Source organism: Mirounga angustirostris, unplaced genomic scaffold, assembly GCF_029215605.1.
Source record: "Mirounga angustirostris isolate CCGP_5_RB_7025 unplaced genomic scaffold, mMirAng1.0.hap1 SCAF_12, whole genome shotgun sequence".
Classification (NCBI taxonomy): Eukaryota; Metazoa; Chordata; class Mammalia; order Carnivora; family Phocidae; genus Mirounga; species Mirounga angustirostris.
In genome coordinates, this window is record NW_026991720.1 from 45,233,545 (window position 1) to 45,260,345 (window position 26,801).

Sequence of the window (26,801 nt, forward strand, 5' to 3'; positions counted from 1 at the left end):
AAACACGGAGGACTACTGGTACTACACAGGCCAGTGTAGTCCACGGTCCTCGGGACTCCCTCAAGGACAGCTGTCCAGGAGCCGTGCGCGAGCCCCTCCATGTGGGCTGCTTAGTGCGATGACAGAACGGGGAGAAAGGACGCTGCCTGGGGCTGCTGGCCCCTGCCGAACACGACTGAATGGCACCAATATTCCATTTTGTTTTACAAAAAACACTCAGTAAAATTATCTCATCAAACTCAAGCTGCCAAGACATGGGAGGCCACGGGGCAAGGTGCCTGCATTGTAAGGAGAGCTCCCCAGACAGGCAGTTGGGGCCGGAAACCGCCGTGAGGGTCCAGAAAAAATGTCTGGTATGGCTTGGGAAGAAGGGGCCGTTCTCCAGCACTGCTGGGCCCTGGAGAGACTGAAGCCCACCCTGGAACCCCAATCGGAGGCCAGGGCGGGGGCCTCGCCGGCTCGCAGGGGGCGGCCAGACCTCCCGCCCGGAGGGTGAGCAGGAATGAAAACACAGCAAGGAGGCTATTTATTTTGGGCAGAGTGCTCATTTCCAGGCCTGGCGCAAGGAACCCCTCTTAGGCCCAGGCCATGAAAAATGAATTTGGTGAGGGTGGTGCTGAGGCAGCTCAACGGCTTCCAGCAAAAACATAATTAAACGGTGGGGGAAACACCACCTTCCCGGGTGAGGAGGGCCAAAGACTGACCACAGGCACAGAGGGACTAGAGCCAAGTGAGGAGGGGGAGTCGCTCTGGGTCCAGAGGTACGACAGGAAGAAGGCGGCCCCTCCCCTGGCACCGCCCCAAACTCTGAATGGTTTCCATAGTCGCTGTCTTGCTTGGGCTTCACCAAAACCCTAGGGTAGGGATTGAGGGAAAAGGGAGACCCCATTTCACAGATGAGGATGTAGAAAGCCTGGGTGCAGAGGCATCACCCCGGCCGGAGCCATCCGTGGGTGGGGACAGTCCCTTGGAGCCTGCAAGCAATTGCCCCAGGACTCTCCTTTGTCCCCTAGAAGCCTCCCAGGGCATTTCCCTCTCCTGGGTGTTAACACAGGTGCCCGGGGGCCTGCCCCCCCCAATCCAAACACACACACCGAGGTAATAAGGCTCTGCTCCGCTCTTGGATGCATTGCTGCATTCTCACAACGCTCTGAGTGCAGTTAAGAGTAGGATCCTTTCTGCTTATTTAGATGGCGCATGCTGCTTAATTTAGAAGACATTCTTTTCCATGCATTTAAGTTTCTTCTTTAAAAACCTCTGTTGGACAATAAAGAGCTGCTGACTGCTCCATCTTCTGTTTTCTAGGCGAGGCAACTGAGGCCCAGTGATGTTCCTGAGGCCACATGTGGCCAAGGATTAAGCCAGAGGAGGGCCCCAGGCCCCTTTTGCTCTGGGCCAGCCGGTGAGCAGGCTGCATCAGCACACAGCCCACTGGGTTACGCCCATGAAGAACCAGAGGGAGCCAGGGACAGGGAGCAAGGGAGGGCTGGCTGAGGCCAGGACCCCTCCCACATCAGAGCCCCTCCCTCGCACCTCCCAGAAAGGCCAGACGGAACAGTCAGTGCAGAAAGGCAGCATCCTAAGCTGAGAACATGGGCCAGGCTCCTTGGGCTGAATTATCCCTAGGCAACAGCTCTGGGGCAGAAAGTGTGGGGTGAATCAGTGTCTTACTGACTGCACCCCTGCCTCCCAAGGGTCTCCGAGCAGGCCCCATTTTCCTACCCAAGAAGCATCTGTGAGATCAGGGCTGGCACTCTTCCTAGGCTATGCCCAGACCCTCAGTGCCTTCGGGGAACAAGAGGAGAGTATTCTGACAGCAGGAGTGTTCAGCCTGGTCCCATATCTGACAAGTTCTCCCACCCTCCGGGCTCACCAGCAAATCCTCGGTCGCCTTCTCCGGAGCCTCAAAGAGCTGGTCCCACAGCTCAGAAGGCTGAAGGAAAGGCACAGAGGAGGTATTTGCTTGCACACTGGGACAGAAAGGCTTGGCGCTCTTTCTTTCCTTCCATCCTGACACACAGACATCAGAAAATGAGACCCTGAGGTTGGGGATCTCAGAGGTCATCTGTTGGCCTTGGCTTGTGCTGCACCCTGCCCCTGTAAGGCGTCCCCCTCATTTCCACAAGTCCAGCTAACCAATCTCAAGGGGGCCTTAAATAATCACGCTAATGGTGATCATAACGTCAACAACAAAAGCTAAAGTCAATGACAACATCAAGCCCAGCACGCTAGTTCTAAGTACTCTTGTTATCAGCCCCATTTTACAGATGAGGAAACTGAGGCATAGGAGGGCTAAAGAAGTTGCCCAAGGTTACAGAGCTACTATGTAAGGGGTGAAACCTAGATTCAAACCCAGGCTGAGGGCTCCAGAGATCATATCCTTTACCATGGAGCCTTCACTCCCTCCTCCACAAAGCCAGCCAGGCTACAACCCTTCTCTGAATCCCCATGGCACTCTGAGCTGTTCAGGCCCTGGACATGTGCTACCCCATCTCACAGCAAGGAGTGGGTACACAGATCCCCTCCAGCAGACAGGGTGCTGGAGGACCCAGCCAGCCAGCCAGAACACCAAGCAAGGTCTTGTATCCAGCAGGGTCCCCACCAAAGAGAGCAGATGGCTTAACAACACACAACCCCCATATAAACCATTGTCCATACCTGATGGATGCTTTCTTGAAGAAAAGTCACCAGCTCCTCGTAGCAGGTCAAACTGTGCAGTGTGAGCTGAGGAGACACGAACCCACAGCATGAGCTGCCCGAGCCCCACAGATGCTTCCATGTCCCACCCTGGCTCCGGTAGCTACAAGACCCCACTCGAGAATGTCCCTGCAGTCACAGTAGCGACCTCGGGAGCCGGGACAGTGAGGCACCCCCATGCCTGCGTGTGACTTAAAAGGCAGACAGGGCCCAGCTGGGGTCTCCGGGGTCAAGTCCGCCCTGCCATCTGCACCAGGCCTACAGAGCCCAGGAATGAAGACACCGGGGAGCTCAAGTGAAGGAGCCAGCATCACACGTGGCTGCACCCCTGCGGGCCAGTCACAGGTGTCTGAGAAGTACCTGGGGGTGCACGGGGGGCCGGGGTGGGTATCCCATCCAACTGGCCACTGCCGGGCCAGCTCTGAGCCCAACTCACTGTCCTGAGTTCAGTGGGAAGCCGTGGGTCTCAGTCTCCTTTGGTTTCTCAGGCAGCTCAGGAAAAAAACCACTTGTAGAGAGAGCACCTGACCAGGGGAGATCCCTAATTAGGATCCCAGGGCCACATGGGCCCAAACTTAGGTCAAAGGAAACAAAGGAGGTCAAATAAAAGTCCTCTGTGAAGAGGAGGCGCGTTTGTGGGAAATGTCACTGTGTCTGTATCCTCACGTCTTCCATTTCTTTCCCTTACTTGGTCAAACTAGGTCTGGCTTCATGGCTGGTGTTCTGTTCCCCACTCTCTAACTTCCCCCCTCCATCTCCATGCCACCCCCCTGCCCCCTCACAACCCCGGCAAGGGTGCTGAGGAGACAGAGAGGGACAGAGACGGCTGTGGTTTGGCCAGAAGGCATCACGCACGGGCCGCTCTTCTCTGTACAGCCTCCACGTGACCGGGCACCCATCAGCCTTTCGGCCACAAGGGCAGTTCTGGCGAGAGCCCACCCCCTAGCCCCCCACCCCGGCCCCCACCCCAATCCCAGGTGGAGGATCCGCTAGCCTGGGCTGCAGGGAGGGCTGGCCCATCCCCAGCTGAGGGAGGATTTACTTATATGAAAGGAGACCGTCCCCAAACAAAGCCAAAGGTTGCGTGATAATTTTCCAGAAAGCCGTACTGTTTCTAAGACTCCATCTGCTTTGTATTTCCCTGTTGGACTGAACTGCTGTGTTCCTGAAGCCCTAAAAAGGAAAGGGAGATGCATGAGTCCTGTGCGTGGACAGAAGACATGCCCTTGAGCCAGGGTGAAACCACATGTGCCATTAACTGAGAACAAATCAAAAGGTGGCTCCGGAGGAAAGAATGGGACCAAGGGTTTCTCGTTTCCCCTCCACTTTGAACTCACCCACTGGGCTGGGCCCAGAGGACGCCACGAGTGGGGGTGGGAAAAGGAATGGAGAAAAGACGGCAGAAGGAGAGCTCGGGGTAACCAAACCCAAGTCCTGGCACGAGCGAGTCTGCCTCTCACCCACAACTGACAGATTTCCAGACAAAGGAATGCTGACTTGCCCTTAGCTTTCAGGGCCGTGAGGAATTCCAGCCTCTGGCCTGAGGCTCCCCACCCCAGCCCCATCACCATCTGTTTACAACCACACCAGGCATGTGCAGCCCGGTGAGGCGGGCACTAGAAGCGGGGTTTGGGTGTGGGGCCCACAGTGCCATTAGCCTGCTGCGTAGGCTGGGAACGGCTGTTGCCTCTCTCTGGCCTTCTGTCTGCTTATCTGTAAAACAGGGAGAAACTGAATTTTTGCCCCATGGGCTTTCAGGGCTGCCATGCAGATGCTAAGGGCCAGGGTTAATGTGGAATAACGTATTCACTGGAACACGAGGACCGAGGACAAGCTCCATAGGAACAATAATATCTAACACTGACATGGTACTTAGTATGTGCCAGACATTGTCCTAAGTACTTCACTTTTATTATTATTTACCATTTATTTATGTGGATAAATGATTTAAATGGATAGATAATATTACCATTTATTATAGATAATTTATTTATATTGACTCATTTAATTCTCAAGTCACTCTACCAGATGATCCTTGCTATCATCTGCATTTTCCAGATGAGTAAACAGATGAAGCACAGAGAGGTTGAGTCAGCTGCCCAAGGTCACACAGCCAATAAACAACAGCATTGGGAGTTAGCCTCTGGAGCCCCTTCTCTTAAGCAGTATGCTCTATTGACCCACCAGGTCAGAGCCCAGGAATGAAGACACTGGGGAGCTCCGGAGTGTAGTCTTTGGCCCCCAAAGGCACCCCTTTTACTAAAGCTTAGCCACAGGCCTGGGATGAAGTGATGCTTCCACTCTGAAGGGCCTGACTGAAGAGCCGGCAAACCATCCATGTGGCCTGCAGTAGCGATAGAGGGGGCAGGGAAAGTCTCTTCCTCCATGGAATGGGGGTCCAAGTGACAAAGTGAAAGGGAGCATGCTTCGGGGACTAGGAGAGACATATGAAGCAGAGGGTGACTGGTTCCTGAGAGGTCTGAGATTTTCTCAGATGGGATGCATCCCCCAAGGCTCCCCAGGGAGGAAGGCCAGGCAGAGAGGAGACTGGAGCTCCGTGGAGGCCCCTCTGGGCCTCTCCCTGTGGGGGGCTGCCCCCCTGGGCTCGTGCTGCCATGGGGCACAGGGCTAGCGTCCGGGAGGACACACAGACAAGCTGGGTGGGAAGACGATTCCGAGGACAGGAAAGCGCACAGCCAGCTTGCCTGCAGCTGGGCCAACGCGTGAGTGGAGCCCCGTGTACAGCCCTGGGAAGCACTCACAGTGTGACCACGGCTCTCTCATGGCCCCCGGCCCGCCACACGATGTCTGCGATGGCCAGAGCGAGGCAGTGGGTCCTGCGGGCATTGGAAGGCTGCAGCTGCCTGAGGAGGAAAAAGAGAGTGTGTTTATGCCCATGGCTACACAAGCCAGGGACGGGGCAGCCCTGTAGCAGATGGCCTATTCTTTCCTCTGCCACACAGAGAGGGCTCTGCAGCCCAGGGACTCCGTCCAGCAGGGCCTCCTCCGACGAGCGCCAAGGGAAGAGCCCTGACGGAGAGGCCCTGGGTGGGGCTGGAGGAGGAGAAGGTCAAGGAAACAGCCCAGGGGGAGCAGAGGGGACCCTGGAGGCTTGGCAGGGCCGTGAGTTCTGACGGAGCCCAGGAGGCTGTGCTGAATGTGCTCAGGAGCCATCCGGAGGAAAGTGAGCCATCCCAGGCAAATGTCTGGTACTGCCCTGACCCAGCCTTGGCCACTCCCAGCATCCGGGCCACTGGAGACAGCAGCTGTGCAAGCAGGTGCCCTTCATTCCCACCAGCCACAGGAAATGAGATCATGGGTGCAGAGAGGAAAGTGGCCTGCCTTGCTGGTTATTTAGATATAGGTTGTAGGATGGGGAAGAGGAAGGATTCATGGTAATCTCTGGGGGTTTAGTGGGTGCACAGTGGGGCTGCCAACTGAAATGAGGAATATAGGGCAGAGAGGAGGACTGGGGGAGCAGCTGGAGGTGCACGTGGGACCCCCTGGGTGAAGCTATCTGACACATGGAAAGCCCAGGAGAGCATCGGGGCTGAGGATAGGTTTATGCACCACCAGCATGTGAGGGGTCCTTGGCCCTTTGAGGGGCTAAGATTCTCCAGACAGAGGATGAGGAAGGGCAGAGATGGCAGCCAAGGATGAAACCCCACAGGACTCTGGTACACCAGGGATGCAGAGGATGGCAGGACGCAGCACGGCAGTAGGGGCACGGCTGGGAGATGGTGCTATTACACAGTCCTAGGAGCAAATGGGCTTTGAGCAAAACAGGCAGTCAGCAATGTCAAAAATGGCAGAGACACCTTATGATAAAAATGGTAACACAGATGCCCTGGTGCATGAAATGAGCAAAAGGGAAGAACAGGCAACGGCCTGATAGAGACACTTCCTTCAGTTTCACATTTCCAGGGCTCCTAGAGCTGTACTTCTTGCCCACTGCTGGAGTCTATGAATTTTTTCTAAATCCTTAGAAAAATTAAATTCTTACAAAAGCAGTCTGAGTGTTAGGCTTTTCCTAACAAACAAAGGTGCCTCGATGAAGACCCTGCTGGGGCTCAAAGGAATACACGGCAGGGGGCAAGGGGTGGGGGTCAGGGTTCTATGTTTTCAGTGGCCAACTAACACCTGAGCTCCATGCTAAGCTGTGTGAGGGAGAAAGAAAACTGGAGAAATGGGAACCAGGAGACCAGGACACAGGTCACTGTGATGGGCAGCACGTGGTCACTCCCCAGTGCCTGAGACACAGAGCCAGTGGCCTGCATCCAGGCTGTACAATGCCTTTAAAATAGGAGGCAAATGACATAATCGTCCCTCAGTTTTCCCTTCCATAAACTGGAGAGGACCCTAGTACCTCCTCTGTAGCATTGGGAACTTTAAACAAGGTGATGTGTGTAAAGGCCCATAGCCCAGTGCCTGGCACAGGGTGAATGGTCAGTAATGGATACCTATCACTGTTGTCTTTATGGAAACATCAAGTCCCCATGTTGGCTGTGGTGACGGGAAGGTGAACTCCTACCATCTGGTGTAAAAGTGACAAGAAGCCCCTGACACCAGGGTATCCTTCAAACCTAATGAGACAAACAGCAAGTCCTCAACCACTTGAAAAATGAAATGGCAGACTGCCTGCTACTTGTGCAGCCTCTGGAAGCCCGCCATGCTCCTCGAGGAAATGGTTACCATGCCATCACCAAACCAGGCGGCCTGGGCTGTGGGGGGAGCACTGGCCTGGGTCACCATCAACTATGAAAACAAAGGTGAGGAAATGTTGTGCTGGGTTTCCGGAGAGGTGATGCCAAGGACAGAGAGGGGCCTGGAAAGCAGGGCTTGTCTGACAAAGGAGAAGGGGTTGGACATTTATCCCCTTGGATTCAGAACCTATGAAAGTAGGCTTCGTCATCCCCACAGCTCCTGTTTCCTGCCCTGCCCCCACCCAGGTGACCATCACATCCTGTCAAACACACCTCCTGAAAACCCTTGCCAATCCCCTTCCTGCCCCTGCCCGGGACCAGGGTGCTCTGCTCCCCAGCTGAGTTGTTCTAGCCAGTGCCTGACCAGCATCTCTGCTCCATCTTGTCCCTGTGGGCTCTTCCTACAATACAGGTGTGACCAGGGTTCCCCCCAGTTAGAACCCTTACCATGGCTAGGAGTTGTGCAAACTTGTGTCTGGACTTTAAACTCTGCCTAGATATCTATGCTGGGAAACCTGCAGATGTGGAACCAAGAGGTCTCCTTTCACACATTCACTGTGTTCTACACTAACTTGCTGAAGCAAGTCATGTGCTTGATTGAAGGCTTCTCAGTGTAGCCATAAATGAGATTTGAAAAGCCGACATATACTGAGTATCCATCATGTGCCAAGCACTGTTAGAAACACGTTGCATGTATTATTTCATTAGCCATTAAAGCTACCCTATCGAGGTGGCAGTATTATTGCTTTTAAATGGGGAAACTGAGGCACAGAGCCTAAGGGATTCACCCAAGGTCACACAGTTAGGAAAGTTGGAAAAATTAAAACAGCATTGAGGGAGGAAGGAGAACTTGGGGAAATGGAACCAACTGTCTAGAGCTCTTGGCTTTAGGAACCAGCATTCCTCTGTCTTCAAGCCTGTCTCTTGGGCACCATGAAACACTATCAAGAGATCTGGCTTCTCAGTCCGGCCCGTGTCTTTCTGATCTCACGGACTGGTTACAGACCCTCTGAACCTCTGCGTTTCTACACAAAAGTCCTCATTTTTTACACTGGCTTCCATTTAGAAACACTTCCAGTCTCTCCATCCTTCCCTGGGCCCCTGTTTGCTCTTTTGAGATACATCTTTCCAGAAGACACAGTGGAAAAGTGCAGTGGTTGGGCCTGGGTTTGGTTCCTGGCTCCCAGGCCTTAGAGAAGCCCCTTGCCCTCGCCGGCCTTCGCTTCCCACATAAGATGTGGACATTGGGCCACGTGCCCCCAAACATCATTCCGGTATTGCCATTTCTGCCATTTAACTGGCCACAGGGTAGACAGGGCTGTCCGTGCAGACGACGAGAGGAAGGCGGTGCTGTGGTGAGTCACCCAGGCTCCAGCTCCACCAGGTATCTCCCTGCTTTCGCCTGCAAAATCTCAACGGCAAGGGCGGTTCCTGTTTGCCTTCATCGGTCAGACGTGCACTCATCAAACTCCTACCATGAACCTAGCACCCAGCCAGGCTCTCCAACCAAGAGAAGTTTCTTTAAGCATCTAATTCCTCACAGGAGAAGTACAGGATGAAGACATTTGCCTACGGGTGGTGGTGGGCATAGGGGAGTAATACAGCCTGCATGTTTGCCCAAATTACTCCAGTCCTTCAGATTAAAAGATGTTCTGATCCCAACTATCTCGAAATGGCCTCACCCATCCACTCTGATGTGCCCAGCGGTTCGCGTCTCCAAACCACCCAGAGGAAGTCTGGTGAATGACCACAGCCTTTCTGCTCCCTCTCAGGCTCACAAGCTGTTGCAGGCAGTGGGGAGAAGGCCAGTCCGGGGGCCACCGGACCTGGGGTCCAAGCCTGGCTCTGCTACGGTGTCCAGACAGGCCTCGGGCAAGTGCCCCTCTTTCTCTGGGCCTTGAATTTCACAATTTCAAAGGGAAGAGGAGGTGAGGGGACAACATCCTTGTCTGCGGCTCTCTCTAGGCCTGCAGGGGAGTGAGGCTCGTCGTCTCTTCCCACACACTGGCACAACACCTCCTCAAGGGGAAAACACAGAGTCCTGCCGCCTGGCTCTGTCCTCCCCAACTGAGGAGAGGCCAGCTGCCGGCCTGACGGAGTGGGTCCTAATGAAGCCAGACAGCTCCAGAGAAAAAACACCACAACTGCCAAGAGGCCTTTATTTCAGCATGACTTCCCTGGAGGGCGCAGTCAATCCCCCACGCTGCTTTCACAGAATCGCTCCCCATCAGTGGCGGGTGGCGGGTGGTGGGCGGAGGGCGCGAGGAGGGGCCCCACCGCCAGCCCCAGCATGGGAAGGCCCACAGGTCCTTCAAGCGCCCCCCAGAGCCCAGAGTTGGGCAGCTGCACATGCTGCCTAGGTGTGGGGGCCAGGCCACCATGGTGTTCGTGAAGAGAAAAAAGGAGTCACCTGTATTTTTTTTTTAAGTTGGGTCATTTCTGAAATCCTGGAATTTCAGAGTCAAAAGGAAGTATTGAAGCCTCGAACCCATCTCAGCACACACTACCCATGTAGAAACATCAATGACCCAACCCGTCGATATTAAAATTGTATGAATAAACCAATGAAACCAGAGGAGCTGGGCATGAAGAGGGGCTCCTACAGGGTGTCACCCTTTGCTCACATGAGATGTTTGCTGTATGACTCTTTGTACTTCCGTACTGAGTTCTTCCAAAGTAGGGGAAAGGGGAAGGGTGTGCCCAGAAGGCCTCTGTAAAACACAGAGCCACGCCTTGGTCACTGAGAGTCCGTCTGGGGGTCCGGCACACGAATGTTCCAAACGCCTGGCGTCGGCCCCTCCTGACCTCTCTGGCTCTCCTGTTGCTCAGAGTCTCTTCTGGGGCACAGCAGAGCACGAAGGCGGACAGGGCTCAGCCGCAGATGCCAGGAGTGACCCTGGGTGAGCATCTCCCCTCTCTGAGCCTCGGCTTCCCCAGATGGTCCTGCCTGCTTGCACAGCCCTTGATAATTTACAAAGGACTGTGCTTGCATTTCCTTGTTGAGTCAAACTTAGGCAAGACAGAGATTCACCAATGGAGAAGGTGAAGCGCTGCAGCCCAGGTCTCTGGACCCAGCCCTATAGGGCCTCATCACCACGAAACAGCAACCCAGACTCTGCTCTCACTTCCCTCCTTTGCTGCCAGCCCTGGGCACCAGCCCCTTGCTCCCCGGGCCTTTGTTTGACCCAAGTCCTAGCTTGAAGCCAGAAGAACTCTCCTCTCCCACCCCCAATGGCCCTCCAGCCCCCGAGTCAGGCTGTAACCTCAGCAAACCTGGCCCCATGGCAGGGGAAGTGGGAGAAGGAAACACAGGACTGGGGGTGTGGGGGTGTGTGTTATGTGTGTGTGTGTGTGTGTGTGTGTGTGTGTGTGTAGGCATCTGGTGCCCCTTGCCTATAGTCCATCACCACTGGGACTCCCCCAGCTTGTCCCTCTCTGAGCTACCTCTTCCTGAGCTCCTGCTAGAGCCCCAGTGGATGGAAGCAGAAAGCCAGCCCACAGTGCTCCACCTCATGGAGATGAGCCCTGGTTGCAGCACCTGGAGCAGCAGGGGGTGAGGGCAGAGAGGGGAGGGACTTACCAGGAGCACCCATAGTTGTGGGGCTCCCAAGAAAACTGAGGTCACTCTTCTGCAGCATGAATCCTTCCATGCTTCCTGGAGGAGGGGACCGTGGCCAGCAGGCTGAGTTCCCTGGATACTCCACACATACTGCTGAGCCAGGCAGCCAGACTGGGGCTCCTTCCCACCTGGCACACCCCTACATATACCCCCCCGCAGCTCCTTCTTCCCCCTTCTCCCTCTGCCTAACCACTACTGCCCCTAGGACCCAGCTCAGACCCACCAGCCTGGCCACCAAGGGCCCTCAATCTAGGCTGGCCCCGACTCCTCTCTCAGAGTCCCAGCTGACAGGGAGCCCGTGGGAGCCAAGGCTGCACTCCCTCCGCCTCCTTCCCAGCAAAGACTTGATGGAACTCTCCATCTAGTCAGTGCTTAAATAGACACCTGTCACTGTAAACTGGGGCCTAAGCCCAGGCTTGGCCAGTGGCTGGCTGGCAGATGGTGAGAGGTAGAAAGAACCTCACTTCCCACTGCTCACCCGGTTTTCTTTCTGCCCAGAGCCCGACTTTCGCCCACAACCAGGATGGCTTTTTGCCTTCCAAGCCCTCGCTCCCCTCTCTGGTGTGGAGAGCAGAGCGCTCCCCGGAGAATGTACCTGTGGATCCAGAGGGTGGAACATTCCCTCAGTGGTGTGTGGGGTGGGCAACAAGGAATCGAGCCTGCCTTGTGTGTGCCCTGGACAGAAACAGCCCTTCCTGGAACCAACTTAAATGCCCCATCCCAATCATTGGAAAACAATCCACAACTTCCCCCCAAGTACAAAGTCCAAGTTCAAAAGCAGCTCTGAATGAGAAGAGGGCTGAAATGAATTATGAGACATCTCCCATGAGGGCCAAGGCCAAGGCTTGACCCAAGCAGCTGGTAAGGCCCCAAGGCCCCTCTGGCAGCCTGGCCCTGACCCATCTGCCAGCCCCAGGTCTCACCCTGCCCCCCCGCAAACCCTGCCCTGGCCACCCCAGGCAGCTCTCGGCTCCCTTGTCCGCCCTGCTCTCACTGCCCTCGGGCCTCTCTCTGCACATGCTGTTCTCCTTACTGGAACACCATTCCCTCCCCTCCCTGTGAGTCTGGATAACTCATGCATTTGTGCATGTGTTCATTCAACAAAAATTCCGAGGGCCTCTTCTGTGGCCTAGGCCCTGGGCTGGATGCCAGGGACAGGCTGTGAACCAGGCAGCCCAGGAAGGCCCCTATTCTCATGGGGCTGGTATTCCCAGGGGGTGGAGCGGTGGGGGTGCGACCGTGGACAGGTAACAATGTCAGGGAACAAGGGCACCTTGGAGCAGGCCTGGGGTTCTTCTCACCTAGGGAAGGCCTCCGTGATGTCAAGGCCTCTGTGCAGTAAGGAGCCCAAGAAGAAGTCTGAGGGATTCGCTGGGAAGGGGGAAATTGAGGGAGGAACGAGCATATATAAGGATGTGTGTGAAGCCAACTGGGAGTCGATGACCTCCAGACCTCAGCTGGATTCGAATGTCACCCCTCCAACAGGCCTGCCCCAGCCCGTTCAGGTCTGGAGGAACCCTGAGCATCCGGCACATCCCCTGGAGCCTCTATTTGTCTGGCTCTCATGCTCAATCATAGGTGCCGTGAAGGCAAGGCCGAGGCTGTCCTCTGTCTTCCCTCCAAGCACCTGCCAAGCCCTCCCAGCATGCTTCTTTCCAGTGCAAGGAAGGGAGGTGGGCAGTCGGGCGCATGTGCACTCGGGGACAGTCCCTGCACCCTTTGAGGGCAGCCAGAGGTCGCTCATTTGGCAAGTTCCACTCAGTCGGGAGCATTCCAGAACATCAAGCACTGTGCTACCTCTCCAGGACAGTCGACAGCAGGGTCTCTGCCCGCACTGTGGTTTGCTGGCTGGCCTTTCAGGGGCCCTGCACAGACAGGAGCAGTTATGTCTGGACGCGATGGGGAGGTGGGGGTGGTGTGGAGAAGAACAAGGACGAGGTGAGATCCTGCTGTGGAAATGTTAGGTCGCTCTGCTCTGGGTATGGCTGGGCTATGCTGGTAATTGGCATCTTTTAACTTGAGACAAAACCGCTTGGTGATTACTTTGTAATTAGACAAGTTATATTATTAGACAAATTCTAAAATGCCAAGCATGAAAAGCTACCTATCTAAGGCAAAATCCTCTAAAGTGGTAAAAGATGTTTCATTTGTCCTGGGCTTGGCAGGATATCTGGGGAGCCAGCGTCCCTCCCAGGAATCTGCACACGGAAGAATGGGGAATGGGCCTTGTTGTCTTTATAACACCTAAGCTTTTTTTTTTTTTTAAGGCACTGAAATGCCTACATCAAAGAACAAGACCCTTTAATTAAAATTCAGGAACTGGCAAAACTTAGCTGTGATTTTAGAAGCTGTTTAATCACAACTTTTGGGAGGAGAATGGAGGTATCTACTAGGCAGGACAACTCTTCCGGCATGCTGGAAATATTTTTCTTTCTTGATCTGGCTGATAGGATGATGGGGCGGGGGGATTTTGCAATAATGCATTGAGCAGAACACATATGAGTCATGCACTTTTTTGAGACGTGTACTTTCCTGTATGCATGTTATCGCTCAACTAATAAAGAGAGAGAGAAATAAGAATACATGCCATTTCTGTAGCTCTGGGGGTAACTGAGCACAAGCTAGTCACTGGGCACACAGGGAGACGAAAGGAGGCCATCTCCTCAAACTGGCCATCCAGCCCCGGCCCTGGCCAGCACCTGGCCGATACTTCTAGCTTAGCACCAACCATGGTATACAGTTATGGTTTTCTATCCATCCCTCCACCGCACAGAGCATTCTGCCTGCACAGAGATGTTCCAGAAAGGTCTGTGGAGTGAGTGAGAAGGAGAAGGAGCTGCCCATGTGCAAACACGTAACGTGTGAGGTGGAGACAAATGGCCGAAGAGAGTGGAAGCAATGCACTGCGGGGCCGGCTGGAATGTGTGGGAATGGCTGTTGGCAGAGGTGAGGCAACATGGGGAGGGAGGGGAGACCTGGGCTCCATCGAAGGGTCAGCAGGTTGATGTGGGTGTGGATGGGCTTTGGGCAGCTGCTGCGCTTAGCTGCTGAGGAGGGGGTGGCCTTAGTTTCGATGCCATTCCAGCAGCTACTTGCCACGTGGAATGGGACTCAGAGACAAATACATGCAGGTCATTTCAACTGGGCAGCGCTGGCCCTCTGAGCCAGTCGCCATTTCCCTTTCCAGAAGACAGGAAATATCAGGGAACACACACGCTTCCTTGCTTGTTTTTTCTGGACACTGAGGAGAAGCCTCGGGAAAAGAAGATATTGCCAGAAGGAGCGCTGACTTACCGAACGCAGTCAGCTTCGCTATCTCCTTCAAACAGGAGTTTTTGTAGGACACAGCCTTGGACAGCTGCCAGAACCCCACAGGGACCCCCCTGCAAAGAAGGACACACATTAGTGCCCGTGAGGACCGACCCAAGGCAGAGCTGTCTGTCCCTCCAGAACCAGCCTCCGCCCACAGGTTAGAGACCCAGCACCACCAAGCCACTGCCTCTCAAACAGGGGCCTTTGCTATGCCGAGTCCTTCCACAGAGCCCTGAGCCTAGTCACAGAGAAGGGATGACAAAGGCCCCGGTGACCAGCACTGGAGGAAGGGGCGAACCTGCATGTCTCACGGGAGGAAAGCAGGCCTTCACAAACAGTCAGGTGTAAAACCAAGTACGTCACCATAAGTTCCCAGTCATTCAAGGAAATGCTTCCATGTCCACAGGCTGAGGGTGTCAATGGTTTACTCAGCCTTCAAGGCCCATCCTAAAGGCCTCCTCCACCAGGAAGCCCTCCCTGACCATCTCAGCAGCCCCTTCAGCAGCCTCTGCTTATGTGAGCAATCTTCTGCCCAGCTGTGGCCTGCCTCAGCACCCATCAGGTGTGTCTTTGTCCCCCGTGCCCCCACATTAGAGGAAGAAGTCTCCTTGAGGGGTTCACCCCTATTCAACAAGTACAAGAATTATCAGAGCAGCAGGCGTGGGTACCCTTGAACTGGGGGTGTAAGAAGATGTGCTGAGTTTGGCCACACTAGGGACAGAGGCCAATGGTCTTGGGGTTCTTCCACAGGCAGTGAGGAGCAAGGGGAGGCACCTGGGGCTTGACAAATGGAACCTCACTGGGCTGCTGGATTGAGAGTATCTTCTGGCCCTTAAAGTGTATAACTCGGGAAATGTGTATACACCATGTCCAAATCCTGCCCCGGTGTACCTACATTTCCCTATCTTAGAAAACACCTCCTCCTCACAAACTTCTTCTCAAAGCCTTCCCTTTATACTCATGCTGCCTCCTCCTTCAAGTGCTCTCTCTCCAGCCCTACCTGCAAAACCACTTCCCGAGACTCTGCCTGAGGACCCTCTCTGAGGCCCCCAACTAAACAAAGGCCTCCTTCCGCCCGTCTCAGAGAGGGTTCTGGACACTGAGGAGAAGCCTCTGTGGGGGAAGGGTCACGTCCCCCAGCTCCTGCTCTGCCAGCCCCACGTGAAGCTGCAGCACTGGGTGACAACTCGGCAAACACGGGGCTAGTCAGCACTGGATAGCTCAGCAAACTGCAGGACACCCGGCCCTACCTGTGACGGGCCCGCAGTGACGTCCCCCAGAAACGTAAAAGCAACCTGCCTTGTTCTGCACAATGCCGTATTTTAACGAGGCTTTGTCATTAAAGGAAAAACTCTGAAGCTTCCATTCCTCATTGAAACAGCAAAAGCTGGAGCCGAACAGAAGGGCCTTTATGTCCTGTCAAAAGAAGAGAGAGTTTCCTTAGTTGTCTTAAAGGCAAACAATAATACGCCACTCGGTGTCTGTACTCCCTCAGGAGCTGGTCTTGCATTCTAGCGGCGCAGCCTGCTTTCCAGCAGGCTCATCGATTTTTCCTTTATTTTGCAAACTCATTCTCCTCATATTTGAGAAAAGAGAAAAAGCGACGCTGAGGGTCTTGCCTCTGGAACATCCATAAACCAAACCAGCCTGTGCTGACCCAGGCCTAGGCCTTTGCAGGCTCCTTAGAGGAAATCTGAAACACAGAATTTTAGTTTTAGAAGGGACCTTGGAGGTTCTTGACTGCACATACAATCACCTGTGGGGTGCTTAACAATCCTGATGCTCAGGCCACACGCCAGCCCAGCTAAATCAGAACCCCTGGGTGGCAGACTCCAGTGGCTGTAATTTTAAAAGCTCTCCAGGCGATTCCAACGTGCAGCTACGTTGGAGAACCAGTGCCGTGAGACAGGCTTAGCAACCTGTGACCCACGGGCCAAATTTGGCCCCACACGTGTTTTGTAAATAAAGTCTTATTGAAACACAGCAACACCCATTTGATTTTATTTTCTCTATGTTGGCTTTCACATTGCAATGGCAGAGTTGAGCAGTTGCAACAGAGAGCCAAAAATATATGATCTGGCCCTTTACAGAAAGTTTACCAGCCCCTGATGCAGTACCACCCCTTAGTACGTGTAAGAATCTCCTCTATGCCATCACCCACAAGTGTCCCCCGTGAACTCAACTTGAACCCCAACAATCCAGTGAAGGGGTTCCTGCCGCCCCCCAAGCCAGTACCTCCATTTCTTCACGGCTCTGTCTTCTCTAAACTTCTGGCTGATACTGATCTCACTGTTCATCTCCCATAAGCCCAAGCCCCACCCTCCAGAGCCCCAGAAAGCGCCAACCACTGCCCGTGACCAGCCCGGGAAAGCAGAGCCTCTCCCTGGATGCCCCCTCCTTATGCCAGCCACCTCTCCTCTCTCTCTGCCATGACTTTACACCCAGGGTCTCAGAAGGGCCAACACATGGGCTCTGTTGCCACCTCTCTAGGTCAGATCTTTCCTACAGATTCAGATTATTTCCTTTCAGAATCGGTTCTTTTTTATTTTTCATTAAGTACAAGAAAGTCTCAGTGACAGAAGCATTTGTCTACACATCATCAAATGCGGGCTGGCGGCGCACAGGAGAGAAGACTGGGTGAATTCGTCCATCGGGGCTTGGTTTCCCTTCTTGCACCAACAATCCATGTATTTGAACCGAGCTTTTCGAGAGCCTGCGAACTATAGGGACTAGACTTTTCCGGCTGAAGCCCAGGTCTGTTCTCTTAGTCACAGAACAGCAGCCCCCGGCTAGGCACAGTGTGGCCACCAGGGCACAGGGTTGTGAGCCTGAAAGCCTGGGTGCTATGGATGCTGTGTGCCCCGGGCCCTCCTTTTCTCTGGGTGGGCCTCAATTTTCCAGCTGCTTTGGGAGATGCTGCTACTGGGTGGTCTAAATTTAGGGGTCTCAAAGGGCCCTTCCCAAAACAGGAGTGTTCACTGCAAAGAATCACAGCCCTGTGGCTACAGAGAGTCAGAGCACTTACTCCAGGCTTGGGGCCATGTAAAAGTGTCTGACCCAACCCCCACCCCCTGCCCCCCATGGTTTCAAAAGAAAGAAAGAAAAGGGAGGGAAGGAATGGGATGGGATAAAACTTCTAGAAAAATCTTTGACTTTTTTTAATCTGTGTGCTGAGTATTTACAGGTAGGAAGAAAAGGGGGTCAACTGTGTCCCCAGGCATTTTATTAGCTTTTCCTCCTGGATCCTGGCTCAAGAGCCAGTGGAAGACAGCAGGAGCAGCATTCCATCCCCCAGGAACTGCTGGCCAAGGGGAGGGGTGAGGCCATGTGGCAGCTGAGATGGTGAGGAATCCGGGGCATCCCTGCAGAGGAGGCTGACAAGGCCAGGAACCTGCTCCCTAAGTCCTACGAGCTCAAGTCCCTCTAGGAGGCCACTGGTGTGAACCCGACGGTGCTGAGGAATTAACACCCACCTGTCCTTCCCTCACTGCAATCCAGCCTGAGCCCAGCTTGGGGGACGAGCGCTAGAGAGCCGGTCTAATGAGGACGGTTCTCCCGCTGCTGTCACAACTCTGGAGGTGCCCGTTGCACATGTGCAGAAGCAGCTCTGGGCCGAAAGAAGAACAAGACCCTGCAATGTCTGAATGGGCGGAGGCTGTACCCTCACCTCTTCTTGGAGGGGACTAGGCCCCCCATTTTCCTGACTCTCAGTTCAGGCTCTTCTCTACCACACCTGAATTTCCACTTTAACCATGACTGAGACGTAAGATGGATGGGGCCAGAGGGATCAAAGTCACCTCACCCATACCAATTCACACCAAGACAGCTTCAATTCACACTGCACCAATTCACACCGATTCAAATCAAGATGTATCAATGCACACTTTTAAGGTGACGCCTACCTTGGCCACTGAGAGGTCAATTGGCTTTGACACTATTTGCAGCTTGAGCATCGATGGACCTGGAGACAGGATGACTTCATCCTTTATCAATTCATCCTCCACATCCTCTGAAAGAATACCAGGGCACGTGAGCTCCTTATTATGACCCATGGAGAACAGAATAAGAAATCATTTGGGGCGCCTGGGTGGCTCAGTCGGTTAAGTGTCTGACTCTTGATTTTGGCTCACGTCATGATTTTCATTTTCAGGTCATGGGATCGAGCCCCACATCAGGCTCCACACTCAGCAGGAGTCTGCTTGAGAGTCTCTCCCTCCCTCTCCCTCTACCCCTCCCCCAGCTCTCTAAATAAATAAATAAATAAAATCTTAAAAGAAAAAACAGAAATCCTTTAACACCAAGGACATGGATGAGTTTGAATGAAAGGAGGGCTTCCTTATCTTCCACCCACCTCTCCCCTTTGGGGCTCCCAGACCTTCACCAGAAGGAAAAAAGGCAGAGCGAGGGCCCTCACTCCTGTCACAGCCCATGCTGGTCCACGGCACAAGGATGCCAGTGGGCATGATCTGGCTACTGGTCCACTAGAAAGTTCTACCTGTGGACATGCAGTGAACAAGAGCCTAAGGCTGAAGCCATGGAGTCAGGCCCAGAAAAGCCTCACCCAGACACCTTTCTTACAAAGGGCAGGCACGGTGCACAAACCTGTGCCTGAGGACAAACACGAAGAGGGCAGAATTAAGAAAGAAAATGCCACCATTCCTGATAAAAATAATAATAACAGATTATCACTGTCGTGGCTTTCACTTGCCAACCGCTTGAGTTTTAGCACCTAAGTCCCATAACAGCCCCATAAGGGGGAAATTATCATCGCCCCCACTTACAGATGAGAAACTGAGCTTAGAGAAGTGAAAGGACTGGCCCGACATCATGCAGATGGAAAAGGGGCAGAGACAGGATAAAACCCAGGGCAGCTCCCAATCATTCTGCCATCCTGCCAGCCAGACCTCCCTGGACCTCCAGCCAGAGGGACACTGAGTCACATGCCACATACAGTCTTCCTACAGCTGGAGCAACAGAGGCCCGGAGAGGGTCCCAGCTTGGTCTTGGCAGCCCCAGCCTGTGCCTTCCCAGCCGGCTGAGCCTCCCTCCGGCCACTGTACCCACAGCCGCAGCATTTACCAGAACACTCAGAGGAAGGACCCAAATGAAAACAATCCAAGGTAATTGTGCTGGCAAAGCTGAGCGGACCAGTCTCCAGAGAGCCTGTTGAACCTGTTTTTTCCTCATTTTCCCAAGATTAAATGATTATTTAAAAAGTACGCTACACTGCATAGAAATCAACATTACCTCCCATAATTCTGTACATCTGGGACGAGAGAAATGTCATTGTCCCTGCCCACATCTTCTGGAGATGCTATCCAAAGACCAACATCCCCAGGACACATGTCTTATATCCTATTCTACAGTCTCCTTTTTTCCCCTGGGGGAGGACCAGGCATAGGAGGAGGCCAACTCCCAGAGTCCCAGTCCACTAAAAAGGAGACCCTTCCACCTTTAGGCTAAAAAAAAATTAAAAGTAAGTCTGGAATTGAAATGAGAATCTGAATTTAAATGAGAACTCTTCTTAGTTAGGGCCTCTGAAAAAGTCACCCTGTGACCATGACCTTATAAAAGTACCCTGAAATAACAACCCGATAGATGTTCCTTCAGCAACGTTCATGGGTCTTAAAAACATGGTGCTGGGCAGAGAAAGCAAGAATGCAAATGAGATATCTAAGGCAATACGATTTACAACCATGACAAATACATACACACAAAAAACACGACACATTTTGCAAGAATACACACAAGCAAACAGATATCGACTAAATACTCGAGAATGGTGGCTTGAGGACAGGAAGGTCATGGGCGTGTGGGAGTGGGGCTAAAGGGAAATGAAGGACAGGCAAGAGAAGGCAGGAGGAGGAGAGAGAGAAGGAGTGGGGTGGAGAAGGAAAGGGAGGAGGAAGGGAGGTAAAGGCCGATGGGCAGGCTTTGCAAAGATGAGTACTGAGAATGTTCCCTGGAGGAATAGAGATGTGTGATTAATTCAACCCCAGGCAGCTGAGGCCCAGAACAGATGGGAAGAGTAACCTGAGTGACTCTACAGGCCCTGAACGGCTCCTTGCAATGCCTCAGGCCAGACTGTTTCCTGGAGGCACAGAAGGGGCAGTATTTAAGCCTATTTGGAGGCTTCTGTTTAGTCTGAGTTTGTCCGGGAGGGAACCAGGGCTGAAACGTGCTCTGCTCAGGACTCCATGAAGTAAATCGGAGAATGAAAGCTGGGGGCCCAGGGGAAGCAGACTGGTGGAGACCCCCAAGAGGAAGAAGAGGAAGCAGCCATCCTCAGCTTCTGCCAGGAGGAAGTTGGCCCTTGTCCAGGGATTTGGTTCAGGACCACATAGCAGGCCTCAGGCCCAGATGTGGCGGGACCACCATGCAAAGGAAAAACAAAGCACTCCAGAATGACATGTTGGCCAAGCAGACAAAACCATCTGCAAATGCCGATGGTTTGAGGATGCTATTTTTAAGGCCCTGGTATAAGTGTCTGGCTGAAAAGAAACAAGGGAGTTTGTTTTCTGATACCATTTTATTTACCCTTTGGAGGAAAACATATGATAATATGTAATAGAGGTCCATATACGTCTTTGTCTAGGTGCCTGATCCATATTTCCCACTGACTCCAGATATCTTCCACCAGAAGTACCCCAACACCCCAGACTCAGGAATCTCAGCACAGCAGCCCTCCAGACTTCAGTTCTGATAAGAGATTCCATCTCCCCAGCCCTCCTCCAGGGACCCACGCTGAGACCTCAGCCCTGTCTCACACACCACGAGGATCCAGCCTCCAGATGATTCTGCCTCCAGGATGTCTCACACCTCGCCCCCACCCTTTCTCCCTCCACTGTTACAGGAATATGTCATTCTTTTTCTATCTGTTCATCAAGCACTTCATCGAGCATCCATGATATGCCAGGGGTTGTGTGGGACAGTGGGACAAGGGAGGTCCAGAGATGAGTAAAGCACCATCCCTGCCTTTAAGGAGCTCGCTGCCTAGAGGGAGACAGAGCCCCAAACAATGTAACATGAGTACTAAAACAGAGATAGTGCAACGGTTTTAAGAGCAGAGGACAAGAGGCAAGTAATTCTGCCTTAGAGGGTCAGAGAAGCTCTCCATTAAAGCTAACTATTGCAGCAGGGTCTTGAAATACCCAGAGGATTTTGCCAGACAGAATAGGGGACCAATCACATCTTTTCTAGACTATTCCAAGAGCCCCCTCACTGGTCTTCCAACATCCAGGCCCTTACCTGTAAAATCCATCCTCCACACGTATCCAGAGGTAGCCCTAAACCCACAGCACCGCACACATTACTCACCAGCACAGAATCTTCAAGTGCTCTTTACTGGCTAATGATTTACAGCCAAGCTCATTAGCACAGCACTCAAGGTCATCCTGGCCCTGCCACACCTTCGTTCCCAGCCTAGGCTCCCCCTGACCCCATGCCTTCCCCTGTGGGCCAGTCGCCTCAAGCCAATCACTCTTTCTCACACTCCATGCCTTGCCCACGAGGCTTGTCGCACATCTCTACCTGGCAAGACCTCCTCAACCTTCAGAGCCCAGTCTAAATACCTCCTCACTGTGGAAACCTCTGGAACCCACCAAAGAACTCGTCTCTTGAAGCAGTGATGAACTGCTAACCATCCTCTCTATGTGTTGTATCAGAGGGTACCTCTCTTCCTCTGTCCCACCCAACCCAGCCCTCCAAGAACGAAGGCCTCTTTTTATTCACCCTGATGTTCTTTCAACAGCCTCATCTACGCCCTGGCTAGTAACTGCTGACGGAAGTTGGCTGAACTGAACCAAAGGAAAATGAACCAGGGTAGGGAAGAAAATGCTGTTCCTCTAACCAAATTGTACTCCCTGTCTCTGCCTCACCCCAAAACTTCTTTCCCTTTCTCTTGATGACTGGGTTCCATGATGTCCTACCTTTTATCTCCTTCCCCTTTCCTAAAGCATTAGCTGAGCCACTAGCAAAGAGGGTTCTGCCTCCCTCTGGAAAACACACACTTCAAACAACTGGGTTCTGAGAGAATTGCTAAAGCCTTCCTTCCAACAGGCTCCAACAGAGCCGTCTGGGTTCTGAAGGCCAGGAAGTGCTTCGTTTTCTGTCCAGACAGGAGTGGCTCTCACTGGAAAATCTTAAAGTGCAGTGCTTTACAGAAAGGCTTCAGAGGCCAGCGCGTGCTGGCTCCGCACGTCGGCGTCGCCACAGGTGGGACTCTGCCCCTTCCTGCGCCGGCCAAGCGATCCCCACGGGCCACCGTGGGTGATTCCAGCTCTAAGGAACTGCTACCTCTGAAGTGAGCTGCGCAGAACAAACCGCTGCCTCGTCATTCAGACAGAGGCCCCTGCCTTCCAACCTCATCAAAGCAAACCGTCAGACCGCACGTCTCACACAAGTAACTTCTGAAGAGTGTGTGGCTTTCCTCCTCCAGTTTAAAAGGGGTGCTTGAATCTGCCTTCGGCTCAGGTCATGATCCCAGGGTCCTGGGATCGAGCCCCGCATCGGGCTCCCTGCTCGGCGGGAAACCTGCTTCTCCCTCTAGGGGCGCCTGGGTGGCTCAGTCGGTTAAGCGCCTGCCTTCAGCTCAGGTCATGATCCCAGGGTCCTGGGGTCGAGCCCCACATCGGGCTCCCTGCTCGGCGGGAGGCCCGCTTCTCCCTCTCCCCCTCCCCTTGCTTGTGTTCCCTCTCTCGCTGTGTCTCTCTCTCAAATAATAAAAGAAATAAAATCTTTAAAAAATAAATAAATCAACAAAAGGGGTGCTTGAAAGGAGAGGAAAAGTACGCGAATGGCCCGACAGGTAAATCACTGGCTTCCGGAAGGAGAGCAAATATGAACGGCACTCAAGCCTCGTCCTTCAAATCTGGTCGCTGGGTCGCCATCGTCCGTCTGCTGCTGCTTTGCCAAGCCCCGCAAACACAGCCGTCTTCGGGGAGGAGAGAGTCCCCGGAGGGGGAAGCGAAGGATGGCTTCAGAACTGAAGAGCGGCTGGACTCAAGGGTGGTGCTTCACTCATCTCTGGACCTCCCCTGTCCCCCGTGTCCACATCGGGATCTGGGGGAGCAGTGACAGGGATGTACACGCGTGCGAGACTGCATGGAGCCAAACACTTAACATGTGTACCCTTCACCTACCCTATGCCTCAATAATACGCCGATCCAGTTTTTTAAAGGACAGTCTCCCCTAGGCACAGCTGTCTTCTGGAAACTTTGTACATTCCGAACAGCCCTAAAAGAGCCCCCAGATGCAAAAGAGGCTCCTCTTCACCCCCACACCCCCACACCAGTGTGGGTCCAGAAGTGCCCAGACTTCTTATAAGGATTTCTCCAAGACAGAAAGACAGAAGGCAGAAGAAGACAGCAACCACAAAGAGAGAAGCCTGCTCTACTCACTGGGCCAGCTTCTCCTTCCTAAGGTCAGGTGGGAGGAAAGGAGCCCCCACCCACCACCCCCCAGACGGAGCAAATGGAGGCCCTTGGACCCTGCCGGCCACAGCAGAGAGGCAGTGGGGGCACCTACCAAGCTGCAGGACACCCAGCTCGCCATCAGCCTTGTTGGGCACTGGCAACTGATTTTTCCTAGAAAAAAAGAAAATGTCAATGTACCAGAGGAAAATGAACCCGAAATACAAGCAGCAGAGAAGAAGGCAGGGAGCACTGGGTGGGGGTACAGGGGAGGGACGGTTCTCTCTAGCCGGGCCCTGCCATTCGTGTATGCCCTGCACGGCCACTCTCCCTCTCTGCACCACAGGGTCCTTCCCTGGATGGGACCAAACGGCCTCCCGGGTGCCTTTCAATTCTGTGTTCTCACGGACACACACACATACGCACACCAGCCATACAGGTGGATAAATCCTGTAGGTTGGCACTTGCCCAGAACCAAATGCGAGCGTGTCTTGGTGATGTCACCGTGATACTGCTAGAAAACACACACACATACCTATACGCACACGCAAATCAAGTGCTTGTCATCACTGCACAGGTTTTTCATCACATCTCTATTTTCTTTTTTGTTTTGTTTCTTTTCTCTCCCAGCTTTCTTGTAAAGCCATCAGCAGCCATTTCTAAGAAACCTCTAAAATGCCCCAAAAGCCTGTTCTGTGAGACTGATTTATAAGTTCAGGTATGTACATGTGGAACTTTCTCAACACGGCCCACCTGTATTTTAGCTCTCTGGATATTTTCTTCCCTCCAGCATGCATCAATCTGGACTAAAGAAAAATCTTTTTTTTTTTTTTTTGAAGAATGCATTAAGAATAACAATATTACCTCACTCTCTGAAAACCCATTTACTAAGTTAAAAAAATGACAGCCCTTTTGAATGTGGCATTGAAATATCTTTTCCTCCAACATCCTTGCAGGGTAAGATATGATTGAAGTAACAATCGCAATCTTGCCATGCTACGTTCTATTGAATTGGCTTCCTCCTGAAGATGTATGAAGGGGTGTGAGTGGAAGACCGCGGAGGACACACGGTACCAAATCTGTGAGCATGTACTGCTTCGGACTCCGAGTTTCTTGCTCTGGCCCAGAGCGCTGCAACACAGAGCTCCTTCCCCCACCCTCCCAGGCAGCCCTAATCCTCTCCTACCGGGTCAAGACCATGTTCCTCAACTCAAAACCGCAAAATTCCTATGTCTCTACACTACCAGGATTCGGCAAGCGTTCTCTTGGGGACTGGTAAAAACACAAGCTGGAAAGGGGATCTAAGGCCTGGAGGGGCAGTAGAAGGAGGTGAAGGGGGAGGCAGTGCAGATGCTGGGTCACGACCACGGCAATGAGAAACTGCACCTGCACCAGAAGTTTCTGTCCACGTACCCCTCCCACCGCCACTGGCTCTGCCACTAAAGGCTGAGGACCCGAGTCCCACCTCTATCTGTCCCTTCTGTCACTATTCCATCCGGAGACTACGGCAAGATGCCTCCCCCTTTCTGAAAAGTGAGGATTGAGGCACGGTGCTAAGTGGCCTCTAACATCTGCCTTGAAACATCCAAGCAGGGAACAGCAGGAGCAAAGACATCTCTGGAACATCCCAAAGGAAAGAACATCTCTCTTGTACCTGTCTCTGCTCTCTGCCTCTTGCTTTCTCACCCAGATCACTGGAATAGCCTCCTCACTGGTTTCCCGACCCCCAGTGTGATGTCCCGCCCCACTCCGGCCCCCCACGTCTTCACAGGGGTATCAAAGGCATCTTTCTATAAAATAAATCTGACCATGCCACAGCCTGGCTGAAATTCTTCAAGGGCTCCCCATCATCATCACCACCACCAACAGTAATATTTATAAAAATGACAATAATAACAGCAAATACTCTCTGACTCCTTTGGTTGTTCCAGGCATTGTGCTGAGTGCCTTGCAAGCAACAAAAGCCATCTGCTTCTCAGGACAGCCTTATGAAGGAACCGTTGTGCTGAGCCTCACAGAGATCCAGTAATTCTCCCAGTACACAGCAAGTAAGTGGTGGCCTAGGAATTTGAACCCAGGCAATGACCCCAAAGACAAAGGCAGCAACCACCACATATACTGCTTCTTTGAAAACTAAAATCCAGGAGGGGCACCTGGCTGGCTTAGTCGGTGGTGCATGTGACCCTTGATCTCGGTGTTGTGAATTTGAACCCCATGTTGGGTGTAGAGATTACCTAAAAATAAAAAATAAATAACTAAAATAAAATCAAATCCAGGCCCATTAAGGTGCCCTACAGGCTATCTCTGAGCTAGCCACCTACCACCCCAGCCCCCTCTCCCTCTGCACCCTCACACTCCACGCACATTCCCTGCAATGCTGAGCTTCCCAGCCTCTGCCTCTATACCTTCTCATAAGCCCTTCAGTTGGGCTAGAATATCCTTCGGCAAACTCACGCTCATCCTCTACAGCCCAAGTGGTACGTCACTTCCTTCTCAACTCCGAACATGCATTCATTCACTTCCTCACCCACTCATCCAGCAAACATGTGGCAGTAATCTGGCAGGCCTGTCTCCCTGCCGAAGGGAGACCCAGGCATGTAAAATAAACAAACATAAATTGCAATTTGACATGGAACGGTAGGCTGAATAACGGCCCCCAAAGATAGCCTGTGAATGGTACTTATATGGCAGAAAGGACTCTGTAGATGGGACTAAGTTAAGGATCTTAGGATGAATGAGGGTACCCTGGATTACACAAGTGGGAGCAATGTAATTACAAGCGTCCTTGTAAGAGGGAAGCACAGGGAGATTTGACAGGGAAGAGGAGAGGGGGGTGATGCCAGGAGCAGAGACTGGAGGGATGCACTCTGAATATGGACGAGGGCCACAAGTCAAGGATGGGGGTGTCCATGAGAAGCTCCAAAACATCAAAGAAACAGATTCTCCCCTGGTGCCTCCAGAAAGAACGAGCCCTGCCAACACCTTGACTTTAGCCCAGTGGAACTGACTTCAGACCCTGATCCTCCAGAACAGTAAGATTATATATTCACATTGTTTTGA

General features: G+C 53.0%; 1 protein-coding gene across 3 annotated transcripts in view; it reads right to left on the reverse strand.

The window, feature by feature from the left end:
* MINDY4 (MINDY lysine 48 deubiquitinase 4) overlaps positions 1 to 26,801 on the reverse strand; it is a 104,747-nt gene that overhangs the window by 36,310 nt on the left and 41,636 nt on the right. For 2 of the 3 annotated variants that reach the window (XM_045864474.2, XM_045864473.3), the window contains exons 6-12: positions 23,857 to 23,915; positions 18,234 to 18,340; positions 15,631 to 15,747; positions 14,314 to 14,402; positions 5,460 to 5,561; positions 3,807 to 3,870; positions 2,659 to 2,724 (exon numbers count right to left, since the gene is read on the reverse strand). In XM_045864474.2, coding sequence (XP_045720430.2) covers positions 2,659 to 2,724; positions 3,807 to 3,870; positions 5,460 to 5,561; positions 14,314 to 14,402; positions 15,631 to 15,747; positions 18,234 to 18,340; positions 23,857 to 23,915 — 604 coding nt within the window. Of the gene's footprint in view, positions 1 to 2,658; positions 2,725 to 3,739; positions 3,871 to 5,459; positions 5,562 to 14,313; positions 14,403 to 15,630; positions 15,748 to 18,233; positions 18,341 to 23,856; positions 23,916 to 26,801 lie in introns of all 3 variants that reach the window. The other variant, XR_010406445.1, reaches the window with a different exon arrangement.